Source organism: Hyperolius riggenbachi, chromosome 8 (genome assembly GCF_040937935.1).
Source record: "Hyperolius riggenbachi isolate aHypRig1 chromosome 8, aHypRig1.pri, whole genome shotgun sequence".
Classification (NCBI taxonomy): domain Eukaryota; kingdom Metazoa; phylum Chordata; class Amphibia; order Anura; family Hyperoliidae; genus Hyperolius; species Hyperolius riggenbachi.
The window spans coordinates 13564585-13583811 of NC_090653.1; the positions used below are offsets into that span (position 1 = coordinate 13564585).

General features: G+C 46.5%; 1 protein-coding gene across 7 annotated transcripts in view; it reads right to left on the reverse strand.

Annotated features, from left to right (window-relative positions):
* PCDH11X (protocadherin 11 X-linked) overlaps window positions 1-19227 on the reverse strand; it is a 1835932-nt gene that overhangs the window by 1793151 nt on the left and 23554 nt on the right. The window contains exon 3 of one of the 7 annotated variants that reach the window (XM_068249998.1): window positions 470-556. The exons of the other annotated variants lie outside the window; for them this stretch is intronic. Within the exon in view, the coding sequence (XP_068106099.1) occupies window positions 470-556 (87 nt within the window). The remainder of the gene's footprint in view (window positions 1-469; window positions 557-19227) is intronic. 7 annotated transcript variants of the gene reach the window in all.

Consider the following 19227-nt stretch of genomic DNA (forward strand, 5'->3'; position numbering starts at 1 on the left):
ATGTGACGATGTGCGCTGGTATTGCTTGTGGTATGCTGGGAATCCTGGATGGACTGAATGGAATGCAGAATGGATGGACAAGAAAATGATGCCGGCTGAGAAAGATTAAGATGTAATTGGGCTCTAGGCAAGATAGTAGATGTGGCACCCCCTAGAGGTCCTTTTGGTAAGCTGAAGAAGAGAGAGGTCGGAGAAGGTAGCAGTTGGGTCCCTTGACACTAAGCAGGCCCCAGGCACCTGCCTAGGGTGCCTGGTGGAGGATTCGGCTCAGTATGCCAGTCCTTCCAACCACATGTAGCATGTATGGTGCCCCTCGGACAGCTGATTTCAGTCTGTAATGAAGTCCACATGTTCAATAAACGAACCATTGTACTTTTGTAATAAAAGAGACCTGTTATCACGCCCCCTTCACAGCATACAACGCTTGTTTTTATTCCCTTCTAAAAGACGTCTGAAACAGCTGCCTCACCTGAAATATGTTACCGTCAGACTCCCCAGAGGCTTAAACAATCCAGCATTCCAACCTTTCAGCACAAGAACAAACCTTAAAGAGGCCCTGTGATGACAAATAGCAAAATGCAGCAAGTTATTGAGAATACCCATTTTCATGGTAATTATTCAGGTTTCAGCATCAAAAATACTTCCTGTATCTATATATTGCTGTATATTGGTACATAGCTCCACCCAACCAGTGATGATGCTTAGCCTAGGCTGTTTAGCTATGCATAATTCTCCTCCCAGAGCATTCTGGGAGACCAGGCATAATTCTTACTGGCTTTGGAGTTCTCAGAAACAAACATTCCGCAGAGCTGCACCTGACAGGACTAAAGATGTTGCCACCAGTGAAAAAATTTCAGAATGTAAATTGAAGTGAGAAATTTTACAATGGACAAACACTGACTAAATAACTTATAAATTAATATTGTACAAAAAAAATAAAATAAAGCAATTTTTATTCATTACATTATTTTCACCACCCATAAGGAGCCAGGGGGACACTGGTGGACCTTGCAGCCTACGGTGGGCTGGAGGAAGCCCCAGGTGAGTACTCATTTTAAATTTACCCCACTGCTCAGGGTCCCTTTTAACTGCCTGAGTGTGCCAGCCTTCTGCCCGCCCCTTGCTTCCTGTCGCCCTAGGCCATTGCCTTTTAGGCCTTGCCTCAAATCTGGCCATGCATGTATCCCGTCAACAGGATTGCAGATCCTGTAGGCAAATATGATACTGTCTAACAACTTGCTTTAGGTTAGCTGATAACAGGATGTTTAAACTTACATCATTGGGGACTCCAAAACATTGCATGTGACAGAATATAAGATAGTTATCACAGTAGCAGACCTTGAATAGAGCTGTGATCTAGTGTGCAATGTCCGTGTCTGAGTTTTTGTCACGGTGGCTGACTTGGTGCCACGCTGAGCTGAATGGAGAGCCTGTGCCACGTGTAGGAGCCTTTACTGTAAGGGCTGGGGCCCACTGGAAAGCGCAAATCACAATTACTTTTTCAGAGCAATTTCAGGTGCATTTCAAGCCATTTTTTTATTTAATGCTAGTGATTGTGATTTGTGTGGGGTTTTTTTGTGGTTCTGGGTAATGAAATAGTTGCAAAATCGCTTTAGAACAGCGATTGAAAATCGATTTTGCAGCGATCTGATACTTTGTATTGAAGTGTGAACATTCAGAAAATGCTGCAGGACCAGGATTTGGGGAAATCCCAATCGCTCCTGTGGAATAATCTCTACAGACTTTCATTAGCCTTAGCGCTTTTTGAATTGCCAGCATTTCCAATAGGGCTGTGGCGTCGGAATCGAGGAGTCGGAGCAATTTTGGGTACCCGGAGTCGGAGTTGTAGTCGGAGTCGGTGATTTCATAAACTGAAGAGTCGAAGTCAGGTGATTTTGTACAAAATCCACAGCCCTGGTAATTATTAGACTAAGGAGTCGGAGTCGAGGAGTTGGACTCGGAGGCATTTTGGGTACCCGGAGTCGAAGTTGGAGTCGGTGGTTTCATAAACTGAGGAGTCGGAGTTGGAGTCAGAAGATTTTTGTACCGACTCCACAGCCCTGGTTTCCAAAGCTGTAACAGCACCTGTGTGTCTCAGCCCTATCACTTACCTGCCAGATCTTGGCAGCCGACCAATCAAAGCCTCTGACATTAATTCAATGGACTGGCAGCCGATCTACAGACACAGCTGCCAGTTAATCCATCTGGCAATGTGTGAGCAGATTGACCAACAGGCTGACCATACGCTGCGGACCAAATCTGATCAATTTCAACTTGAAATCTCTCAGAAATCTGCATTTCCGGTCGGAACTCAGAAACCGCAAATTGGATCTCTGTGGAAATAACGCATTACCAAAAGTCTGTAATTTTAGCCCTATCACCAGGGCCAGATTTGTACTCTTTACAGCCCAAGGCCGCTGTCACCAGCCTCCCCGCTTCAATATTGGTAAGGAGATGGCCCCTCCCCCTTCCCTCCAGTATAGGAAGCCTGATGACCCCCTCCCCCCAGTATAGGTAGCTAGATGACCCCTCCCCCTTTCCCTCTAGTATAAGAAGCCTGATGACCCCTCCCCCAGTATAGGTAGCCAGATGACTCGCTCAATAATGCCCCCCCCCCCGCTTCAGTATAGGTAGCCAGCTCGCCTTCACACGCAGCAGCCATCCGTGTCACTCATTTCTCCGCTTATCTCTGGTGCAGAAGCTTCTTTTTCCTTTCTGTCTCCAATGCTGTCCAAGTCCATAACCGCCGGCCACAATGCAAACGTGCACAGAGAGCAAGGTGGCTGCTGCACAGGCGGCTAGCAGCAGAGTAAGCAAGCAAGCTTGCAAGCGTGTAAAGGCTGCACCAGTTTAGCCTGCTGCTTTGGTGCCCTTGCGCCTGTGGTGCCCTAGGCCATGTCCTAGATGTCCTTAGCCAAAAATCAAGCCCTGCCTATCACAGAACTCGGAAGCAATGGACCAATCAGAGAATGCAGCTTCAATTCGGAAGTATTTGGCCAATCAGAGAAAGCAAAAAATGACCAAAGAAGATATTGCTCGGAAATCGGCGTAATCGATAGTTGGCCATAGCGAGAATCGGAATTTCTGCATAATCGGCATTTCCGGCCATCAGTACATGGCGCTTGGGGGAAGCAGTAGACAAGACCGAGAGAAGTTGGACAGTCGTGGCAGCTGGTGCAGGGGAAATTTCCAATGCACGGGAACTGAGGGTGGGGGGATTACATATTTACATTTGGGGGTACAGCATGCAGGGGTCTATCATGTTTGCCACAATATTGCACGTCGTTATGACCGCGTACCCAATCGGCCACGTTGGACTGAGCTTTTCCAACATAAAATGATTGAATTGGATTGTCGATTGGGCCGCACAATTGATAGATGTATAGGCAGCTCAGTCCCTTCCACCGCACAAGGCATGAGCGGTCGCCCTGCACGGCTGACATCAGAGAGTCTCTCGGTATCGTGCGGGGCTTAGAGGGGGCGTCCGCTGCGTCACACACTAATGACAGACCGGGTGGGCTGCAGTAAGGGGGACAGCCGAGGGGCGGACGGGATAGCTCTCCCTTTTATAAACACTCACAGCATTAATTCCCTTCGCAGCACTTTCCCCCTCCGGCGGCTCTGACAGATGCTGCTGACGGGCAGCTGTGCGGAGAAACAACAAGCATGGCTGGTGAGCAGGCACCACCTCTCTGGGGAAGCGTGTACTGCAGCTTTAAATAATAGTGCCGTAGAAAAACACCTGGGCTGCCGAAGGCTCCGGGGAGCGAGATCAGGGATGCACCGCCGCACAGCCAGGCAACCCGAAGCCTCTCCAGCTGTTGTGGAACTACAAGTCCCAGCGGGAAGCTGGTAGCAGCTCCTAGGCCGTGGAGCGCGGTCCTCCCGGGGATGGGGCCCTCTGGGTGACGGAGCTGTGTCACCAACATGGATAAACAGCCCCGGGCGCTCCTGTTGTTGTGGATCTGCAAGTCTCAGAAGGAAATGCAAGCTTCAGGGACTCGCAGCCCCGGGCCGCAAACCTACATCCACGCCTGCAAGATGGAAAACCGAGAGTTCCAGCTGGCTCGGTAACACCGGCCATACACGCTGCAATCTGATTGTACAATCGCCAGTCTAGCTACCAACATCTGCACACATGAAGACACACCTTCCTCTTTCTAAAGCAGACCTGAACTCAGAACTTCCTCGCTGCTCTAAAAGATAAGCAACAGCATAATAACCTTTACAGAAAAACATTTTTTTGTTACAGCTGCTACAAATCCTGCAATAAATCTGCAGTGTGTCTACTTACTGCTTTCATGGAAGCAGACATATTGTGCTTTCATCCTGTGCTTTCAGATTAGCTTATCTGCTGTGGCAGTCAGCTGACACAGGGGAGAGATCAAATTACAACCCGTGATTAGACACCGATGAGGAGGCTAAATTCTCTAAATAAATACATACAGGGTACAGCTCTACTGTACAAAAAGTAAGGAATTGCTACAAGAAAACGCTCCCAAAATTGCTAGGCATACCTGGAAAATCGCTAGGCACATGCCTGAAATTGCTTTGAAAAATAGCCTAGAAAAAAGCTTAGCGTTTGCGATTACACTAGCGCTTTTAGGTGTGCACCAGCCCTAACAAACATTTCGTACAGATCACCTGGCAGAACTAAAGATGCCACCACTAGTGATACATTTCAGAATGTAAATCAGGGAGAGGAAAGATTTTACAACGGGCAAACACTGACTTACAAGCAATTTTAACATTTAACATTATTCTATTTTCACTACATTTCCTCTTTAACTACTTTAGTACCAAGCTAATTGAAATACTTGTTTTGGTGGTTACCTGGCTGGCAGGGCGTAGATTTCAATCAGCCACCACTGCGCGCATCCGCCGGTTACGTTGCACCTGCCAGTCTCGTCCTCTTAATCCCCGCTGTCTGTCACCGCAGCTCACTTGCTCTGTCTGTCTCTATGATGGCAGAGCCCTGTGAGCGGGTCAAGAGCTGATTTCATTGGTTCCTGGCCCTGTCTATTAATGTAAGCCGCTCCCATTGGCTTACATTGAAAGACACCGGTCAGGAGCCAATCAAAGCGGTTCCTGACCGGCTCACTGGAACTCTGCAGAGTGGGTGGCCCAGCGATTGCTGTGGGTATGTGCGGCGATTCGTCGTTATCAGGCCTGGATTTACATCCCAGGAGCCTATAGGCACAGATGTTCTGGCACCCTAAACGTCGCACTCCACGATCCTACAAACCCCCACCGAACCGCAGCACAAGTGTGCTGGCTGGCCCAGCTGCCACTTCTCCCTTACTTCCCCTGCCCATCAAAGGTAGCTACAGGTGTCCCTAACATTAGGCAGCCAGAGGTACCCTCAATATTAAGTAGCTAGTGGTGCCCCAGACTGAGGGGAGATCTCATCAGTGTAATGCCGAGAACTGGGTGAGTAACATCTCATTTACACTCTGCTCAGGACTCTGCATAGGGAAGGAAGGAGGCAGGAACTAGGTGAGGGGAGTAAGCCGCCTTTCCATTATCAGGCGCCTGTAGGCACATGCCTACAGTGCCTTATGGTAAATCCGGCCCTGGTCGTTACCCGTCGATATTCCACCGTTTCTGGTACCAGTGGTCTCTGGTCCTTAAGGGGGCCATAAGCATACAAGAAAATACTCAGAATAATATTGACAGTACTTTTTGACCAACTTTTACAATTGCAGAAGAAAAATATATGAAAAATAATCTTATAGAAAACGCAACTGGTATCTTTACAAACTGTTCTTATATTATGTGACACCTACCTAATAAAGCTTGGCAAAATTAATACTAAGAGATGGACGGGACCTTGGGAACTTAGTAGGGTGGTTTTAGTCCCCCAGCTCCCAGGTTGACCTACTCCACAAGGGAAGTTAATGAGTGGAAAAATGGACAATACATGTACATACAAATCTGACCTACGAATCTGTCCACAAAACCTGTCCGACCTACATTTCCGTTCTTACTCAGAGATACACACCTAGCCGCTCACTCTGCTCCTCCAATGAACTTCGCCTAACCGCCCCCCGCATCACCCAGTCCCATGCACGCCTCCAGGACTTCTCAAGAGCTGCTCCAACACTATGGAACTCCCTACCTCCACCCATTAGGGCAGCCCCCTCCTTCAACATCTTCAAGAAAGCCCTCAAAACTCACCTTTTCACTCTGGCCTACTACCCCTCGCAAGTTCTCTAAACCCGCAGCTGAACTCTGGTGCCCTACCTTTCGTTTCCCTACCTCTCCCTCTAGATTGTAAGCCTTTGGGCAGGGTCCTCCTCCTTTTGTGTCCAACCTGATCACGCACCTCCATTACTGTGCACCCATGCTATGCACTTGAGTGAACCTAACTTGCCTAATCTCCATGCTCCATCCAGTGACTGACTAAGCATTACCTTGTACTCATACTGTGCTGTGTGATCTCCATGCCCCCTCCAGTGACTAAGCATTACCTGGTACTCATACTGTGCTGCGTGATCTGGTCTTTCTTGTCATATTGCTGTATGCCACCCCTAAATATTGTCTGTAACCCTAACGAATGTCCAGCACTGCGTAACATGTTGTTACTTTATAAGTACAATAAATAAATAATAAAATAAATAAATAAAATATTATTATGACCGATATGTTATGTGATTTGTTTGAATCTATGTAAAAAGTATCTTGAATGCATATCTTTGTTTGTTTTAAAGATACTATGCTTTATTTGTATGAAGCTGTTAACAAAACTTTTGAAAACCCCAATAAAAACTTATTGAAACTAAAAATGATCTCATAGGAGAAAAAGTGAATTGAATAAGGGCCAGAGAGTCTTACAGCCCAAGGATTAATGTTACACAAAATACATACACACTTTATGAAATAATGGGCAAAGCGGTAGGTAACAGTTGCAACGTATGTGTGCACTCCTGTGTTATCTGCACGCTCGTCCCGAAGGGGGCTTACCGTAAGTATTTATACTTACCTTCTTCTTCTGGCTCCCTGAAGAAAACTGCCCCGCTGTCCTCCTACCGTGCATGCGCTGTTTCAGGTCATGCGCCTCTTTAGTCACGCTCCTGTGGCCACGAGCATTCTGCACATGTGCTGTTACAAGTCTTTTAGAACGGCACGTGTGCAGAATACTCCCAACCTCCGGAGCACAATAGCATACCTCCCAACTTTTTGAGATGAGAAAGAGGGACACTTAAGCCATGCCCCTGCCACACCCCCTGATCACACTTCCGCCACACCCCTAGTCACGTATACAATAAAGATTTCATAGGAAAAAATGTGTTTTGTACTTCAAACCACACTGGTCCTTTCTATCCTGGTCCATTTTTCTTCATTTTAACATTTTCAAATTAGTAATATATCAATTTAAAGGATGGGAATAAAGTTTAGAGTCAAACACATTTTTAGTAGAGAAATATATATATTTACATAGAAAGAGGGACAAAGTCCTGAAAGAGGGACAAATGGGGAGGAAAGACGGACAGAGGGACAGGGCTCCGAAAGAGGGACAGTTGGGAGACATGCAATAGGTGAAGCATACTCCCTGGGCCGCACATGCTCAGTAGACCGCAGCTGAGCCAGTCACAGACGTGACCAGGGCTAACAGTGGCAAAGGGGGCTGTAGGAAGCCACATGTCAGTAAAAATCCATCCTCTCGTTCCCCCCGTCTCAGGTACACTTTAAAGAGACTCCGTAACAAAAATTGCATCCTGTTTTTTTATCATCCTACAAGTTCCAAAAGCTATTCTAATGTGTTCTGGCTTACTGCAGCACTTTCTACTATCACAGTCTCTGTAATAAATCAATGTATCTTTCCCCTGTCAGGCTTGTCGGCCTGTGTCTGGAAGGCTGCCAAGTTCTTCAGTGTTGTGGTTCTGCTATGAACTCCCCCTTCCAGGCCCCTCTATGCACACTGCCTGTGTATTATTTAGATTAGGGCAGCTTCTCTCTTCTCTCTTATCTTTTACAAGCTGGATAAATCGTCCTCTGAGCTGGCTGGGCTTTCACATACTGAGGAATTACAGACAAGGGCAAAGCTGTTTGCAGGAAGAAACAAGCAGCCTGAAACTTCAGTGCATGAGAGATGCAGGGGGAAAGAAACACACAAATGATCTCTTGAGATTCAAAAGGAAGGGTGTATACAGCCTGCTTGTGTATGGATGTATTTTCTATGTGTGGACATACTGTACATCAACCTACTTCCTGTTTTGGTGGCCATTTTGTTTGTTTATAAACAAACTTTTAAAAACAGTTTTTAACCACTTTTAATGCGGCGAGGAGCGGCGAAATTGTGACAGAGGGTAATAGGAGATGTCCCCTAACGCACTGGTATGTTTACTTTTGTGCGATTTTAACAATACAGATTCTCTTTAACATTTAAAATTAATAAATAGAACAATTCAAATGGTCGGAATTGCATTTCTATACTGTTTTTTGTTTTGTAGAAAAATATATCTATCTTCACAGACCTGTTCATCAATCCTAAAGGGGGAAAGAGGGACTGTCCCTGCAAAGAAAGGGACAGTTGGGAGCTGAGTAAGCAGGTGGTAACTGCTGGGAGCTGTAGTTCAGCTTTAGCTGCAGGAGTTGCAGCCAGAGGGAGAGGAGGAAGTAGAAGGAGTTGAGGCCGCGTCTCTTTGTCGTTGGACGGTTAATCCCCGCTGTGATGAGATCTTCCTGACAGGCGGTGGAGATTAGCTGAGATCTGCTGGGAAGATTCCTGTCTGCGGCCTGTGATAGATTGTCTGCTACCAGCGAGCTGCAATCTGTGACTCAGAGAGAGAGAAAGATGGAGGGAGAGGAGGAAGAGCGCACACGGTCATCTGACCAGTCTATCTCACCTCCAGTGCTGAGACGGTCCTCTGACCATTCTATCTCACCTCCAGTGCTGAGACGGTTGTCTGACCATTCTATCTCACCTCCAGTGCTGGGACGGTCATCTGACTATTCTATCTCACCTCCGGTGCTGAGACGGTTGTCTGACCATTCTATCTCACCTCCAGTGCTGGGACGGTCATCTGACTATTCTATCTCACCTCCAGTGCTGAGACGGTTGTCTGACCATTCTATCTCACCTCCAGTGCTGGGACGGTTGTCTGACCGTTCTATCTCACCTCCAGTGCTGAGACGGTCGTCTGACCGTTCTATCTCACCTCCGGTGCTAAGACGGCTATCTGACCCTTCTATCTAACCTCCAGTGCTGAGACGGTCATCTGACCATTCTATCTCACCTCCAGTGCTGAGACGGTCATCTGACCAGTCTATCTCACCTCCAGTGCTGAGACGGTCTGACCATTCTATCTTACCTCCAGTGCTGAGACGGTCATCTGACCATTCTATCTCACCTCCAGTGCTGAGACGGTCATCTGACCGTTCTATCTCACCTCCAGTGCTGAGACGGTCGTCTGACCATTCTATCTCACCTCCAGTGCTGAGACGGTCATCTGACCGTTCTATCTCACCTCCAGTGCTGAGACGGTCGTCTGACCATTCTATCTTACCTCCAGTGCTGAGACAGATGTCTGACCATTATATCTCACCTCCAGTGCTGGGACGGTCGTCTGACTATTCTATCTCACCTCCAGTGCTGGGACGGTCGTCTGACCATTCTATCTCACCTCCAGTGCTGTGACGGTTGTCTGACCGTTCTATCTTACCTCCAGTGCTGAGAAGGTTGTCTGACCGTTCTATCTTACCTCCAGTGCTGAGATGGTCATCTGACCGTTCTATCTTACCTCCAGTGCTGAGATGGTCATCTGACCGTTCTATCTCACCTCCAGTGCTGAGATGGTCATCTGACCGTTCTATCTCACCTCCAGTGCTGAGATGGTCATCTGACCGTTCTATCTCACCTCCAGTGCTGAGATGGTCATCTGACCGTTCTATCTCACCCCCAGTGCTGAAATCCCAATCTGTGTCCTAACCTGGTGCCTAACCTTTACCACATCCCAACTTACTCACAACCTAACCTCTAACCCACCAGATAAGGAGCAAACCGACAGGTAAGTTGGAATTGGCAAAACACCAGCCAGCCCCCATTTCTGCATACGCAGTGCGACACCTCTGCATGAGTTGGGCCCCCAATATTTTACTTTGTACTTACCCAGCAGCACCCATTTTCACTGGTACACTTCCCTCATAGTGCCTAAACCTAACGGGGATAACAGGACTGTTTTTTTTATTTTTATTACAATCCCCACTGGGTGTCCAGCGCCGTCTCCTAGCGGCATCCGTGTATGGCTCCTGGGTTGTCACATGACCAGACGCGTGAGTTGTAGTACTATGGTGGCTCCTCTGAAGTCAATTCCCGCCTGGTATATTGGAGACTGCTGGCAAAATTCTGTAAGCTTTGAGATTTGCATTCCCAATCCCCAGCAGACACCCCCCTCATGATATAGAAAGTATAGAAGAGAAAGGGTTTAGCGTAGCCCTGCCAGGCTTTGTGGACATGAATGAATATGATGATAGAATTCATGTATGACAAAAGCTCTTGTGTGGCAAACAAGGTGGGTGGTGATGAGCGTTGCCGGGTCCCCAGTGATTCTGCACGAGACCTGCAGATGTGCGGCTGCTCCTGGGAATTCACTCCACGCTGCTGATAACATGACAGCTCTTCAGTACGACCTCACGCTCCATCATAACCTATTATTTCAGCTCCCGCGAGCCTCATTCCTATTCCCACACCACCCTATCCCCGGACCCCTCTCCTCCGCAGGCAGCGTTCAGCAGGAGGCCTCATCCTCTGCAGCGTTCAGGCCCCACCTCACCTGGCACTACAGAAACCTGAGCTCTCACCTGCTGCCTGTTACAACACTAAGGGCCTGTTCACACTGAGAATCACCAAGCGCAATTGCAATGCGATTGTACAATTGCATAAGGTGCGATTTTAATATGCGATTGCTATTTTGCATGCGTTTTCAATGCATCCGCGTTTTTCTTGTGATTGGTGATTGGCTAAAAGTCCTTTAACAGGAAATTGCAAGGTCTCCTGGGATTTGACCTAGAAAAAAAACACAATGCAATCGCATCAGGATTTATTGTATGTGATTTTGAAAACGCAGCTCTCAAAAAGTGCTGCAGTCCATGCGATTGCGGTTTTCTAAAATGGCATCACTGCGTACCGCTCATTACGATTTTCATTATTTTTAAAAAAGGCTTTGCGACTGAAAAACGCATGCCGTCTGTACAGGCCTGAGGCCTCTGTCAGATGTACAGCTGAACTGCGTCTAGCATAATCGGCTATCATTGCGTGGAAAATGGATCTGCAGTACGCTGTCCGATTTTTTTTAGGGGGGAGGGGGGATTGGAAAGGACTACAAAAAAAAACAAAAAAACGCATTCAACGGAAACTATTCCATTGGTATTTCATTGCTTTCAGGACTAATGCGAATTTACCCTAAGGCTGCTTTCACAGTGGGACGTTACAGGCGCACGTTAGAGCAGCCCAACTCACAGCAATGAAAAATCAATGGGCTGTTCACAGGGCCCACGTTGTGTTACATTGTAACGCTGGACGTTCAATGAAAGTGCAGCATGCTGTGGTTATATGTGGTTTTAGCTGCATTAGACTGTTTGCACATGCTCAGTAAGGGGAGAGTCGTTATTGTTCCTAGCAACATGGCTAATTAATATTCACTGCACTGTAGTGTTGTCCAGATCATGAACGATTCGGATCTTTGATACGGATCTTTTTTGTGAGTCGAATCATCCGGATCATCACAATGAAGGATTCGGTTCACAGTGGATGTCTGGAAGAAACAGGAACTGCAGCTTCTGTGCACAAGCACAATCTTCCTGCTGCATCTCTCCCTTCCCCATTAGCACCCTCATTCTCCTGCACCTCTCACTCTTGAGGGAGGGCCCTATGGGGTCCCTCTGGCCCAAGGGCCCTGGTGCGGTCGAGACCTCTGCCATTATTGCTACGCCACTGGTAAATAGCAATAAGAGGAAAACTGTCCATTTGCCAAACCAGCTTCTCACCAGATTGTGGGGGTGGGAATTTTGGTAACTTGAGAAAAGAATAACACATGTTGAACTGACACTGCTGTTTTAATTCTGCTCATATTTTGCACGTTTCAAATTCCCAATTGTGCTTTAATTGCGTTACTTTCAGTAATAAATAAAGCAGAAGCTCCACCCTCACACTTTAAAGTGAACCATAGACGAAGCACCCTCATGTATTTTACCATATATATCAGTGGTAACATTAGAGAAAACACCTGCCCTGCTCTCTGTTTCATTATTAACTGTTCATCCTGCTTGTTATCAGCCTTGATAAAATCCCCAACTGAGCATTCAGTCTGGCTTTGCTCAGGAATCATTATAGAGGAGTCTGTCTTCTCTGATGTCTTTTCAAGCCCAAGCCTGCCCCCTTCTGGCTCTGATTTCCTCTTCTGTATATTTGCAGCATCACAGAGGGCTGTGATGAGATGGGAGGAGCTGCTATTGTAAGGGTATATTGAAAAACTTTTTTTTTAATCTATATTTGTTAGTCATAAGAGGTTTTTAGAACTGGTGATTTCATTTTGCACACAGCCCACTAAATAATATGCTTTTCTGATGAACTGTGTTTTGCATGGAGTTTTAGTATAAAATGGGGGGATATGTTTATTTTGTGCCAAAGCGTTCATCTCTGGTCCTTGTCTTCTCCTTCAGCTACTAAACAAAGTACGTTGCTTGATTCTGACCTGTGTAATTGTGACCTCATACTGTTAAATAAAGCACATGCTTCAGTTTCACAGGTCCATTGACTTGCAAGCTCCACCTTCACGTCTCTTTATTTAGTAAACAAAGTATATGCTCCACCCTTCACCCATACATCTACTGTAATTAAACACCTTCCGCTACTAAATAAGATGCTCCACCCTCACTGTAAAGCTGGCCACACATCTCTCGACTTGGCGGACGATTGATCATCCGATTCGATAATTATCAATTCAGATGAAAATCGCTGTCGCCAAGAGCCAGCCCGATCGACGACGCAATCAATATTGGGCAGAAATTGGTTGCATCTATCGATCGGACATACTGGAAAATCTCGTGCCAACATGTTAAAATGGGGTTGGGATGGTAACAGGGTGTGATAATCGCAGCCAATGAATGCTATGGAACCCCCTGCCGCATCCCCCAGACACCCCAGGTGCAATATGCCGGCGACCACGTGGGGCTCCAATGAGGAAGAATGCGGACACAGTGGTGGACATACGAGGGATAGCAGACAGGTAAGGTAATAATGCCCGGGTACCAAGGGTCTACCTAATATTGGGGGGGAGGGGGGTGTCGCAGGGCCGATTCCTGAAAGATTTCATGCTGAAAACGATCGGGAATCGGTTTATGATGGCCAACAGATCTCTCTCCAATCAGATTTGATCAGAGAGAGTTTTGTCTCTCGGTCAATCAGCTGCCAGAATTGCTAGATGTATGGCCACCTTTAATCCACCCTTTTAGCTACTAAACAAAGTTCATTCTCCACCCTCACACATCCAGAGGCGTAGCTATGGGGGGGCAAGGGGAGACACATGTCCCTGGGTGCAGCACTGTAAGGGGGCTCAGCACAGCAGCTGCACCACTACATGCATGAGTGGCTGCCCAAAGTGCCCCTGCTTCTCTCCCTGCCTCTGCAGAGGAGTGTAGAAGCGTTAACAGCAGTAGAAAAAGCGGGGCACATTTAGTTATCTAAATGGGGGGAAGGGGGGCATATATCACTATCTTTTTTGGCAGGGATGCGGGTACATCTGGCTATCGAAACAGCATTTGTACATTTAATTCCACCCATGACCACGCCCACATTCTGATGTGTGTCCAGATGGGGGTGCTGAAAACCCTAGCTACGCCTCTGCACACATCTGCTGTAATACCACACATCTGCTGTAATACCACACTTCTGTACTAAAGACAAACATAGACAAAGACTTATATAGCGCTTTTCTCCTGGCGGACTCAAAGCACCAGAGCTGCAGCCACTAGGACGCGCTCTATAGGCAGTAGCAGTGTTAGGGAGACTTGCCTAAGGTCTCCTACTGAATAGGTGCTGGCTTACTGAACAGACAGTGCCGAGATTCGAATCCTGGTCTCCTGTGTCAGAGGCAGAGCCCTTAACCAGTACACTACTAAGAACATTTTTCACACTTGTGCATTTTACATCATGTCACTTCCACATCCTCTTCTACTAAACAAAGCAAACAAGTTTACAGGGAACCTGAAGTGAGAGGGTTACAGAGGCAGACTTATAAATTGAATGGTAAAAAATACCAGTTGCCTGGCTGTCCTGCTCAGCCTCCGTCTCTAATACTTTTAGCCATAGACCCTGAACAAGCATATGTAGATGGGATGCTCTGATTGAAGTGTGCCTGGGTTAGCTGCATGCTTGTTTCAGGTGTGTGGCTCAGACACTACTGCAGCCAAAGAGATCAGCAGGGCTGCCAGGCAACCGGTATCTTAGGTATGAATATAACTTTTTTGTTGTTGTTAAACCACCTCAGGTTTGCTTCAGTGCACCATAGAATTCTCCATTGATAGCAAACAGGAGCATCGGCTGACAGAGGACTCCACTGAAATGATCAATATCCACTCAGATTGGCATTTATCTGCACTGTCCATGGTCTGTGAGCTGCTGCAGGCAGAAGAGCCTAAAACAAACCTCAGCCTCTCCTCCCCAAGCGGACATCTTCCATCTCACATCTCCGCTTTTAGAATTGTGTTTTCTATTCAGGGAATTCCCTTTGGAGGCCGTGGAATAATCTCCCTGGGCTGTACGGCCTTCTTCCTATACACCTGCAGTATAGATCTGAGGACTACAAGAATGCTGGAAGCAGCCTGGCTCCCCTCTCCCCAGATATCCCAGCTCTGTGCATTGTGTGACAGTACTGCAGCATTCAGCCTGCACTTCCTCTGCTGCACAGAAGAGGGCGATACCTGCAGCACATGGACAGACTCACTGCAGGAAACTCACACAGAATGCTGTATGGAAAACACAAACTGGCATTTCTCAATGCAAACCCTTTAAAATAATATGGTGCTTGCCAACTAACCCCACATCCTCTCCTTTACTCCTTAATTCACAGATATTAGTTAAAAGTACATAATAATCATGTAAAACTGCAACCTAAACAATCCTTTGTGATGTTAATAAAGTTTAAATTACAATTTAAAAAAAAAAAAAACCTTCACTATTTATTGTAGTTTACTAGTGATTTATCTGTTTTTTTTTGTTTTGTTTTTTTTTTGTTTTTTTTTGCTGCTGTTGCGTTTTGTTTTATGTATTTATATATTTCTTTACAAATCACCAACACCTTCTAAGGTGCTGTACAAATGAATAGCTCATTGAGAAGTTATGATATATAATACATTTGTTAGATTGTACAATCCAGAAAACCAGAAAATAAATATTTATCGGTCAATCACTTGTCCATCTGTATATTTATCAAAGGGAGAATTCAGGAGACAGAAGAGCTTGCACTCTGTTAGGGTATAAGGGAGGATACAGGAGGCGGAAGAGCTTACACTCTATTAGGGTATAAGGGGGAATACAGGAGGCAGAAGAGCTTACACTCTATTAGGGTATAAGGGGGAATACAGGAGGCAGAAGAGCTTACACTCTATTAGGGTATAAGGGAGGATACAGGAGGCAGAAGAGCTTACACTCTATTAGGGTATAAGGGAGGATACAGGAGGAGGAGGAGCTTAAACTCTATTAGGGTATAAGGGAGGATACAGGAGGCAGAAGAGCTTACACTCTATTAGGGTATAAGGGAGGATACAGGAGGCAGAAGAGCTTACACTCTATTAGGGTATAAGGGAGGATACAGGAGGCAGAAGAGCTTACACTCTATTAGGGTATAAGGGAGGATACAGGAGGCAGAAGAGCTTACACTCTATTAGGGTATAAGGGGGGATACAGGAGGCAGAAGAGCTTACACTCTATTAGGGTATAAGGGAGGCTACAGGAGGCAGAAGAGCTTACACTCTATTAGGGTATAAGGGAGGATACAGGAGGCAGAAGAGCTTACACTCTATTAGGGTATAAGGGGGGATACAGGAGGCAGAAGAGCTTACACTCTATTAGGGTATAAGGGGGGATACAGGAGGCAGAAGAGCTTACACTCTATTAGGGTATAAGGGAGGATACAGGAGGCAGAAGAGCTTACACTCTATTAGGGTATAAGGGGGGATACAGGAGGCAGAAGAGCTTACACTCTATTAGGGTATAAGGGAGGATACAGGAGGCAGAAGAGCTTACACTCTATTAGGGTATAAGGGGGGATACAGGAGGCAGAAGAGCTTACACTCTATTAGGGTATAAGGGAGGATACAGGAGGCAGAAGAGCTTACACTCTATTAGGGTATAAGGGGGGATACAGGAGGCAGAAGAGCTTACACTCTATTAGGGTATAAGGGAGGATACAGGAGGCAGAAGAGCTTACACTCTATTAGGGTATAAGGGAGGATACAGGAGGAGGAGGAGCTTAAACTCTATTAGGGTATAAGGGAGGATACAGGAGGCAGAAGAGCTTACACTCTATTAGGGTATAAGGGAGGATACAGGAGGCAGAAGAGCTTACACTCTATTAGGGTATAAGGGAGGATACAGGAGGCAGAAGAGCTTACACTCTATTAGGGTATAAGGGAGGATACAGGAGGCAGAAGAGCTTACACTCTATTAGGGTATAAGGGGGGATACAGGAGGCAGAAGAGCTTACACTCTATTAGGGTATAAGGGAGGCTACAGGAGGCAGAAGAGCTTACACTCTATTAGGGTATAAGGGAGGATACAGGAGGCAGAAGAGCTTACACTCTATTAGGGTATAAGGGGGGATACAGGAGGCAGAAGAGCTTACACTCTATTAGGGTATAAGGGGGGATACAGGAGGCAGAAGAGCTTACACTCTATTAGGGTATAAGGGAGGATACAGGAGGCAGAAGAGCTTACACTCTATTAGGGTATAAGGGGGGATACAGGAGGCAGAAGAGCTTACACTCTATTAGGGTATAAGGGAGGATACAGGAGGCAGAAGAGCTTACACTCTATTAGGGTATAAGGGGGGATACAGGAGGCAGAAGAGCTTACACTCTATTAGGGTATAAGGGAGGATACAGGAGGCAGAAGAGCTTACACTCTATTAGGGTATAAGGGGGGATACAGGAGGCAGAAGAGCTTACACTTTATTAGGGTATAAGGGAGGATACAGGAGGAGGAAGAGCTTTCACTCCATTGGGGTATAAGGGAGGATACAGGAGGGGAGGAGCTTACACTCTATTAGGGTATAAGGGAGGATACAGGAGGCAGAAGAGCTTACACTCTATTAGGGTATAAGGGAGGATACAGGAGGCAGAAGAGCTTACACTCTATTAGGGTATAAGGGGGGATACAGGAGGCAGAAGAGCTTACACTCTATTAGGGTATAAGGGAGGCTACAGGAGGCAGAAGAGCTTACACTCTATTAGGGTATAAGGGGGGATACAGGAGGCAGAAGAGCTTACACTCTATTAGGGTATAAGGGAGGATACAGGAGGCAGAAGAGCTTACACTCTATTAGGGTATAAGGGGGGATACAGGAGGCAGAAGAGCTTACACTCTATTAGGGTATAAGGGAGGATACAGGAGGAGGAAGAGCTTACACTCCATTGGGGTATAAGGGAGGATACAGGAGGGGAGGAGCTTACACTCTATTAGGGTATAAGGGAGGATACAGGAGGCAGAAGAGCTTACACTCTATTAGGGTATAAGGGAGGATACAGGAGGCAGAAGAGCTTACACTCTATTAGGGTATAAGGGAGGATACAGGAGACAGAAGAGCTTACACTCTATTAGGGTATAAGGGAGGATACAGGAGGCAGAAGAGCTTACACTCTATTAGGGTATAAGGGAGGATACAGGAGACAGAAGAGCTTACACTCTATTAGGGTGTAAGGGAGGATACAGGAGGCAGAAGAGCTTACACTCTATTAGGGTATAAGGGAGGATACAGGAGGCAGAAGAGCTTACACTCCATTAGGGTATAAGGGAGGATACAGGAGGCAGAAGAGCTTACACTCTATTAGGGTATAAGGGAGGATACAGGAGGCAGAAGAGCTTACACTCTATTAGGGTATAAGGGAAGATACAGGAGGCAGAAGAGCTTACACTCTATTAGGGTATAAGGGAGGATACAGGATGCAGAAGAGCTTACACTCTATTAGGGTATAAGGGAGGATACAGGAGACAGAAGAGCTTACACTCTATTAGGGTATAAGGGAGGATACAGGAGGAGGAAGAGCTTACACTCTATTAGGGTATAAGGGAGGATACAGGAGGCAGAAGAGCTTACACTCTATTAGGGTATAAGGGAGGATACAGGAGGGGGAGGAGCTTACACTCTATTAGGGTATAAGGGAGGATACAGGAGGGGTAGGAGCTTACACTCTATTAGGGTATAAGGGAGGATACAGGAGGCAGAAGAGCTTACACTCTATTAGGGTATAAGGGAGGATACCGTAGTCAGAAGAGCTTATACTCTATTAGGGTATAAGGGAGGATACAGGAGGCAGAAGAGCTTATACTCTATTAGGGTATGAGGAAGGATACAGGAGGCAGAAGAGCTCACACTCTATTAGGATATAAGGGAGGATACAGGAGGCGGAAGAGCTTGCACTCTGTTAGGGATCGAGGATACAGCAGGCAGAAGAGCTTACACTCTATTAGGGTATGAGGAAGGATACAGGAGGCAGAAGAGCTTACACTCTATTAGGGTATAAGGGAGGATACAGGAGGGAGAAGAGCTTACACTCTATTAGGGTATAAGGGGGAATACAGGAGGCAGAAGAGCTTACACTCTATTAGGGTATAAGGGGGGATACAGGAGGCAGAAGAGCTTACACTCTATTAGGGTATAAGGGGGAATACAGGAGGCAGAAGAGCTTACACTCTATTAGGGTATAAGGGAGGATACAGGAGGCAGAAGAGCTTACACTCTATTAGGGTATAAGGGAGGATACAGGAGGAGGAGGAGCTTAAACTCTATTAGGGTATAAGGGAGGATACAGGAGGCAGAAGAGCTTACACTCTATTAGGGTATAAGGGAGGATACAGGAGGCAGAAGAGCTTACACTCTATTAGGGTATAAGGGAGGATACAGGAGGGAGAAGAGCTTACACTCTATTAGGGTATAAGGGGGAATACAGGAGGCAGAAGAGCTTACACTCTATTAGGGTATAAGGGGGGATACAGGAGGCAGAAGAGCT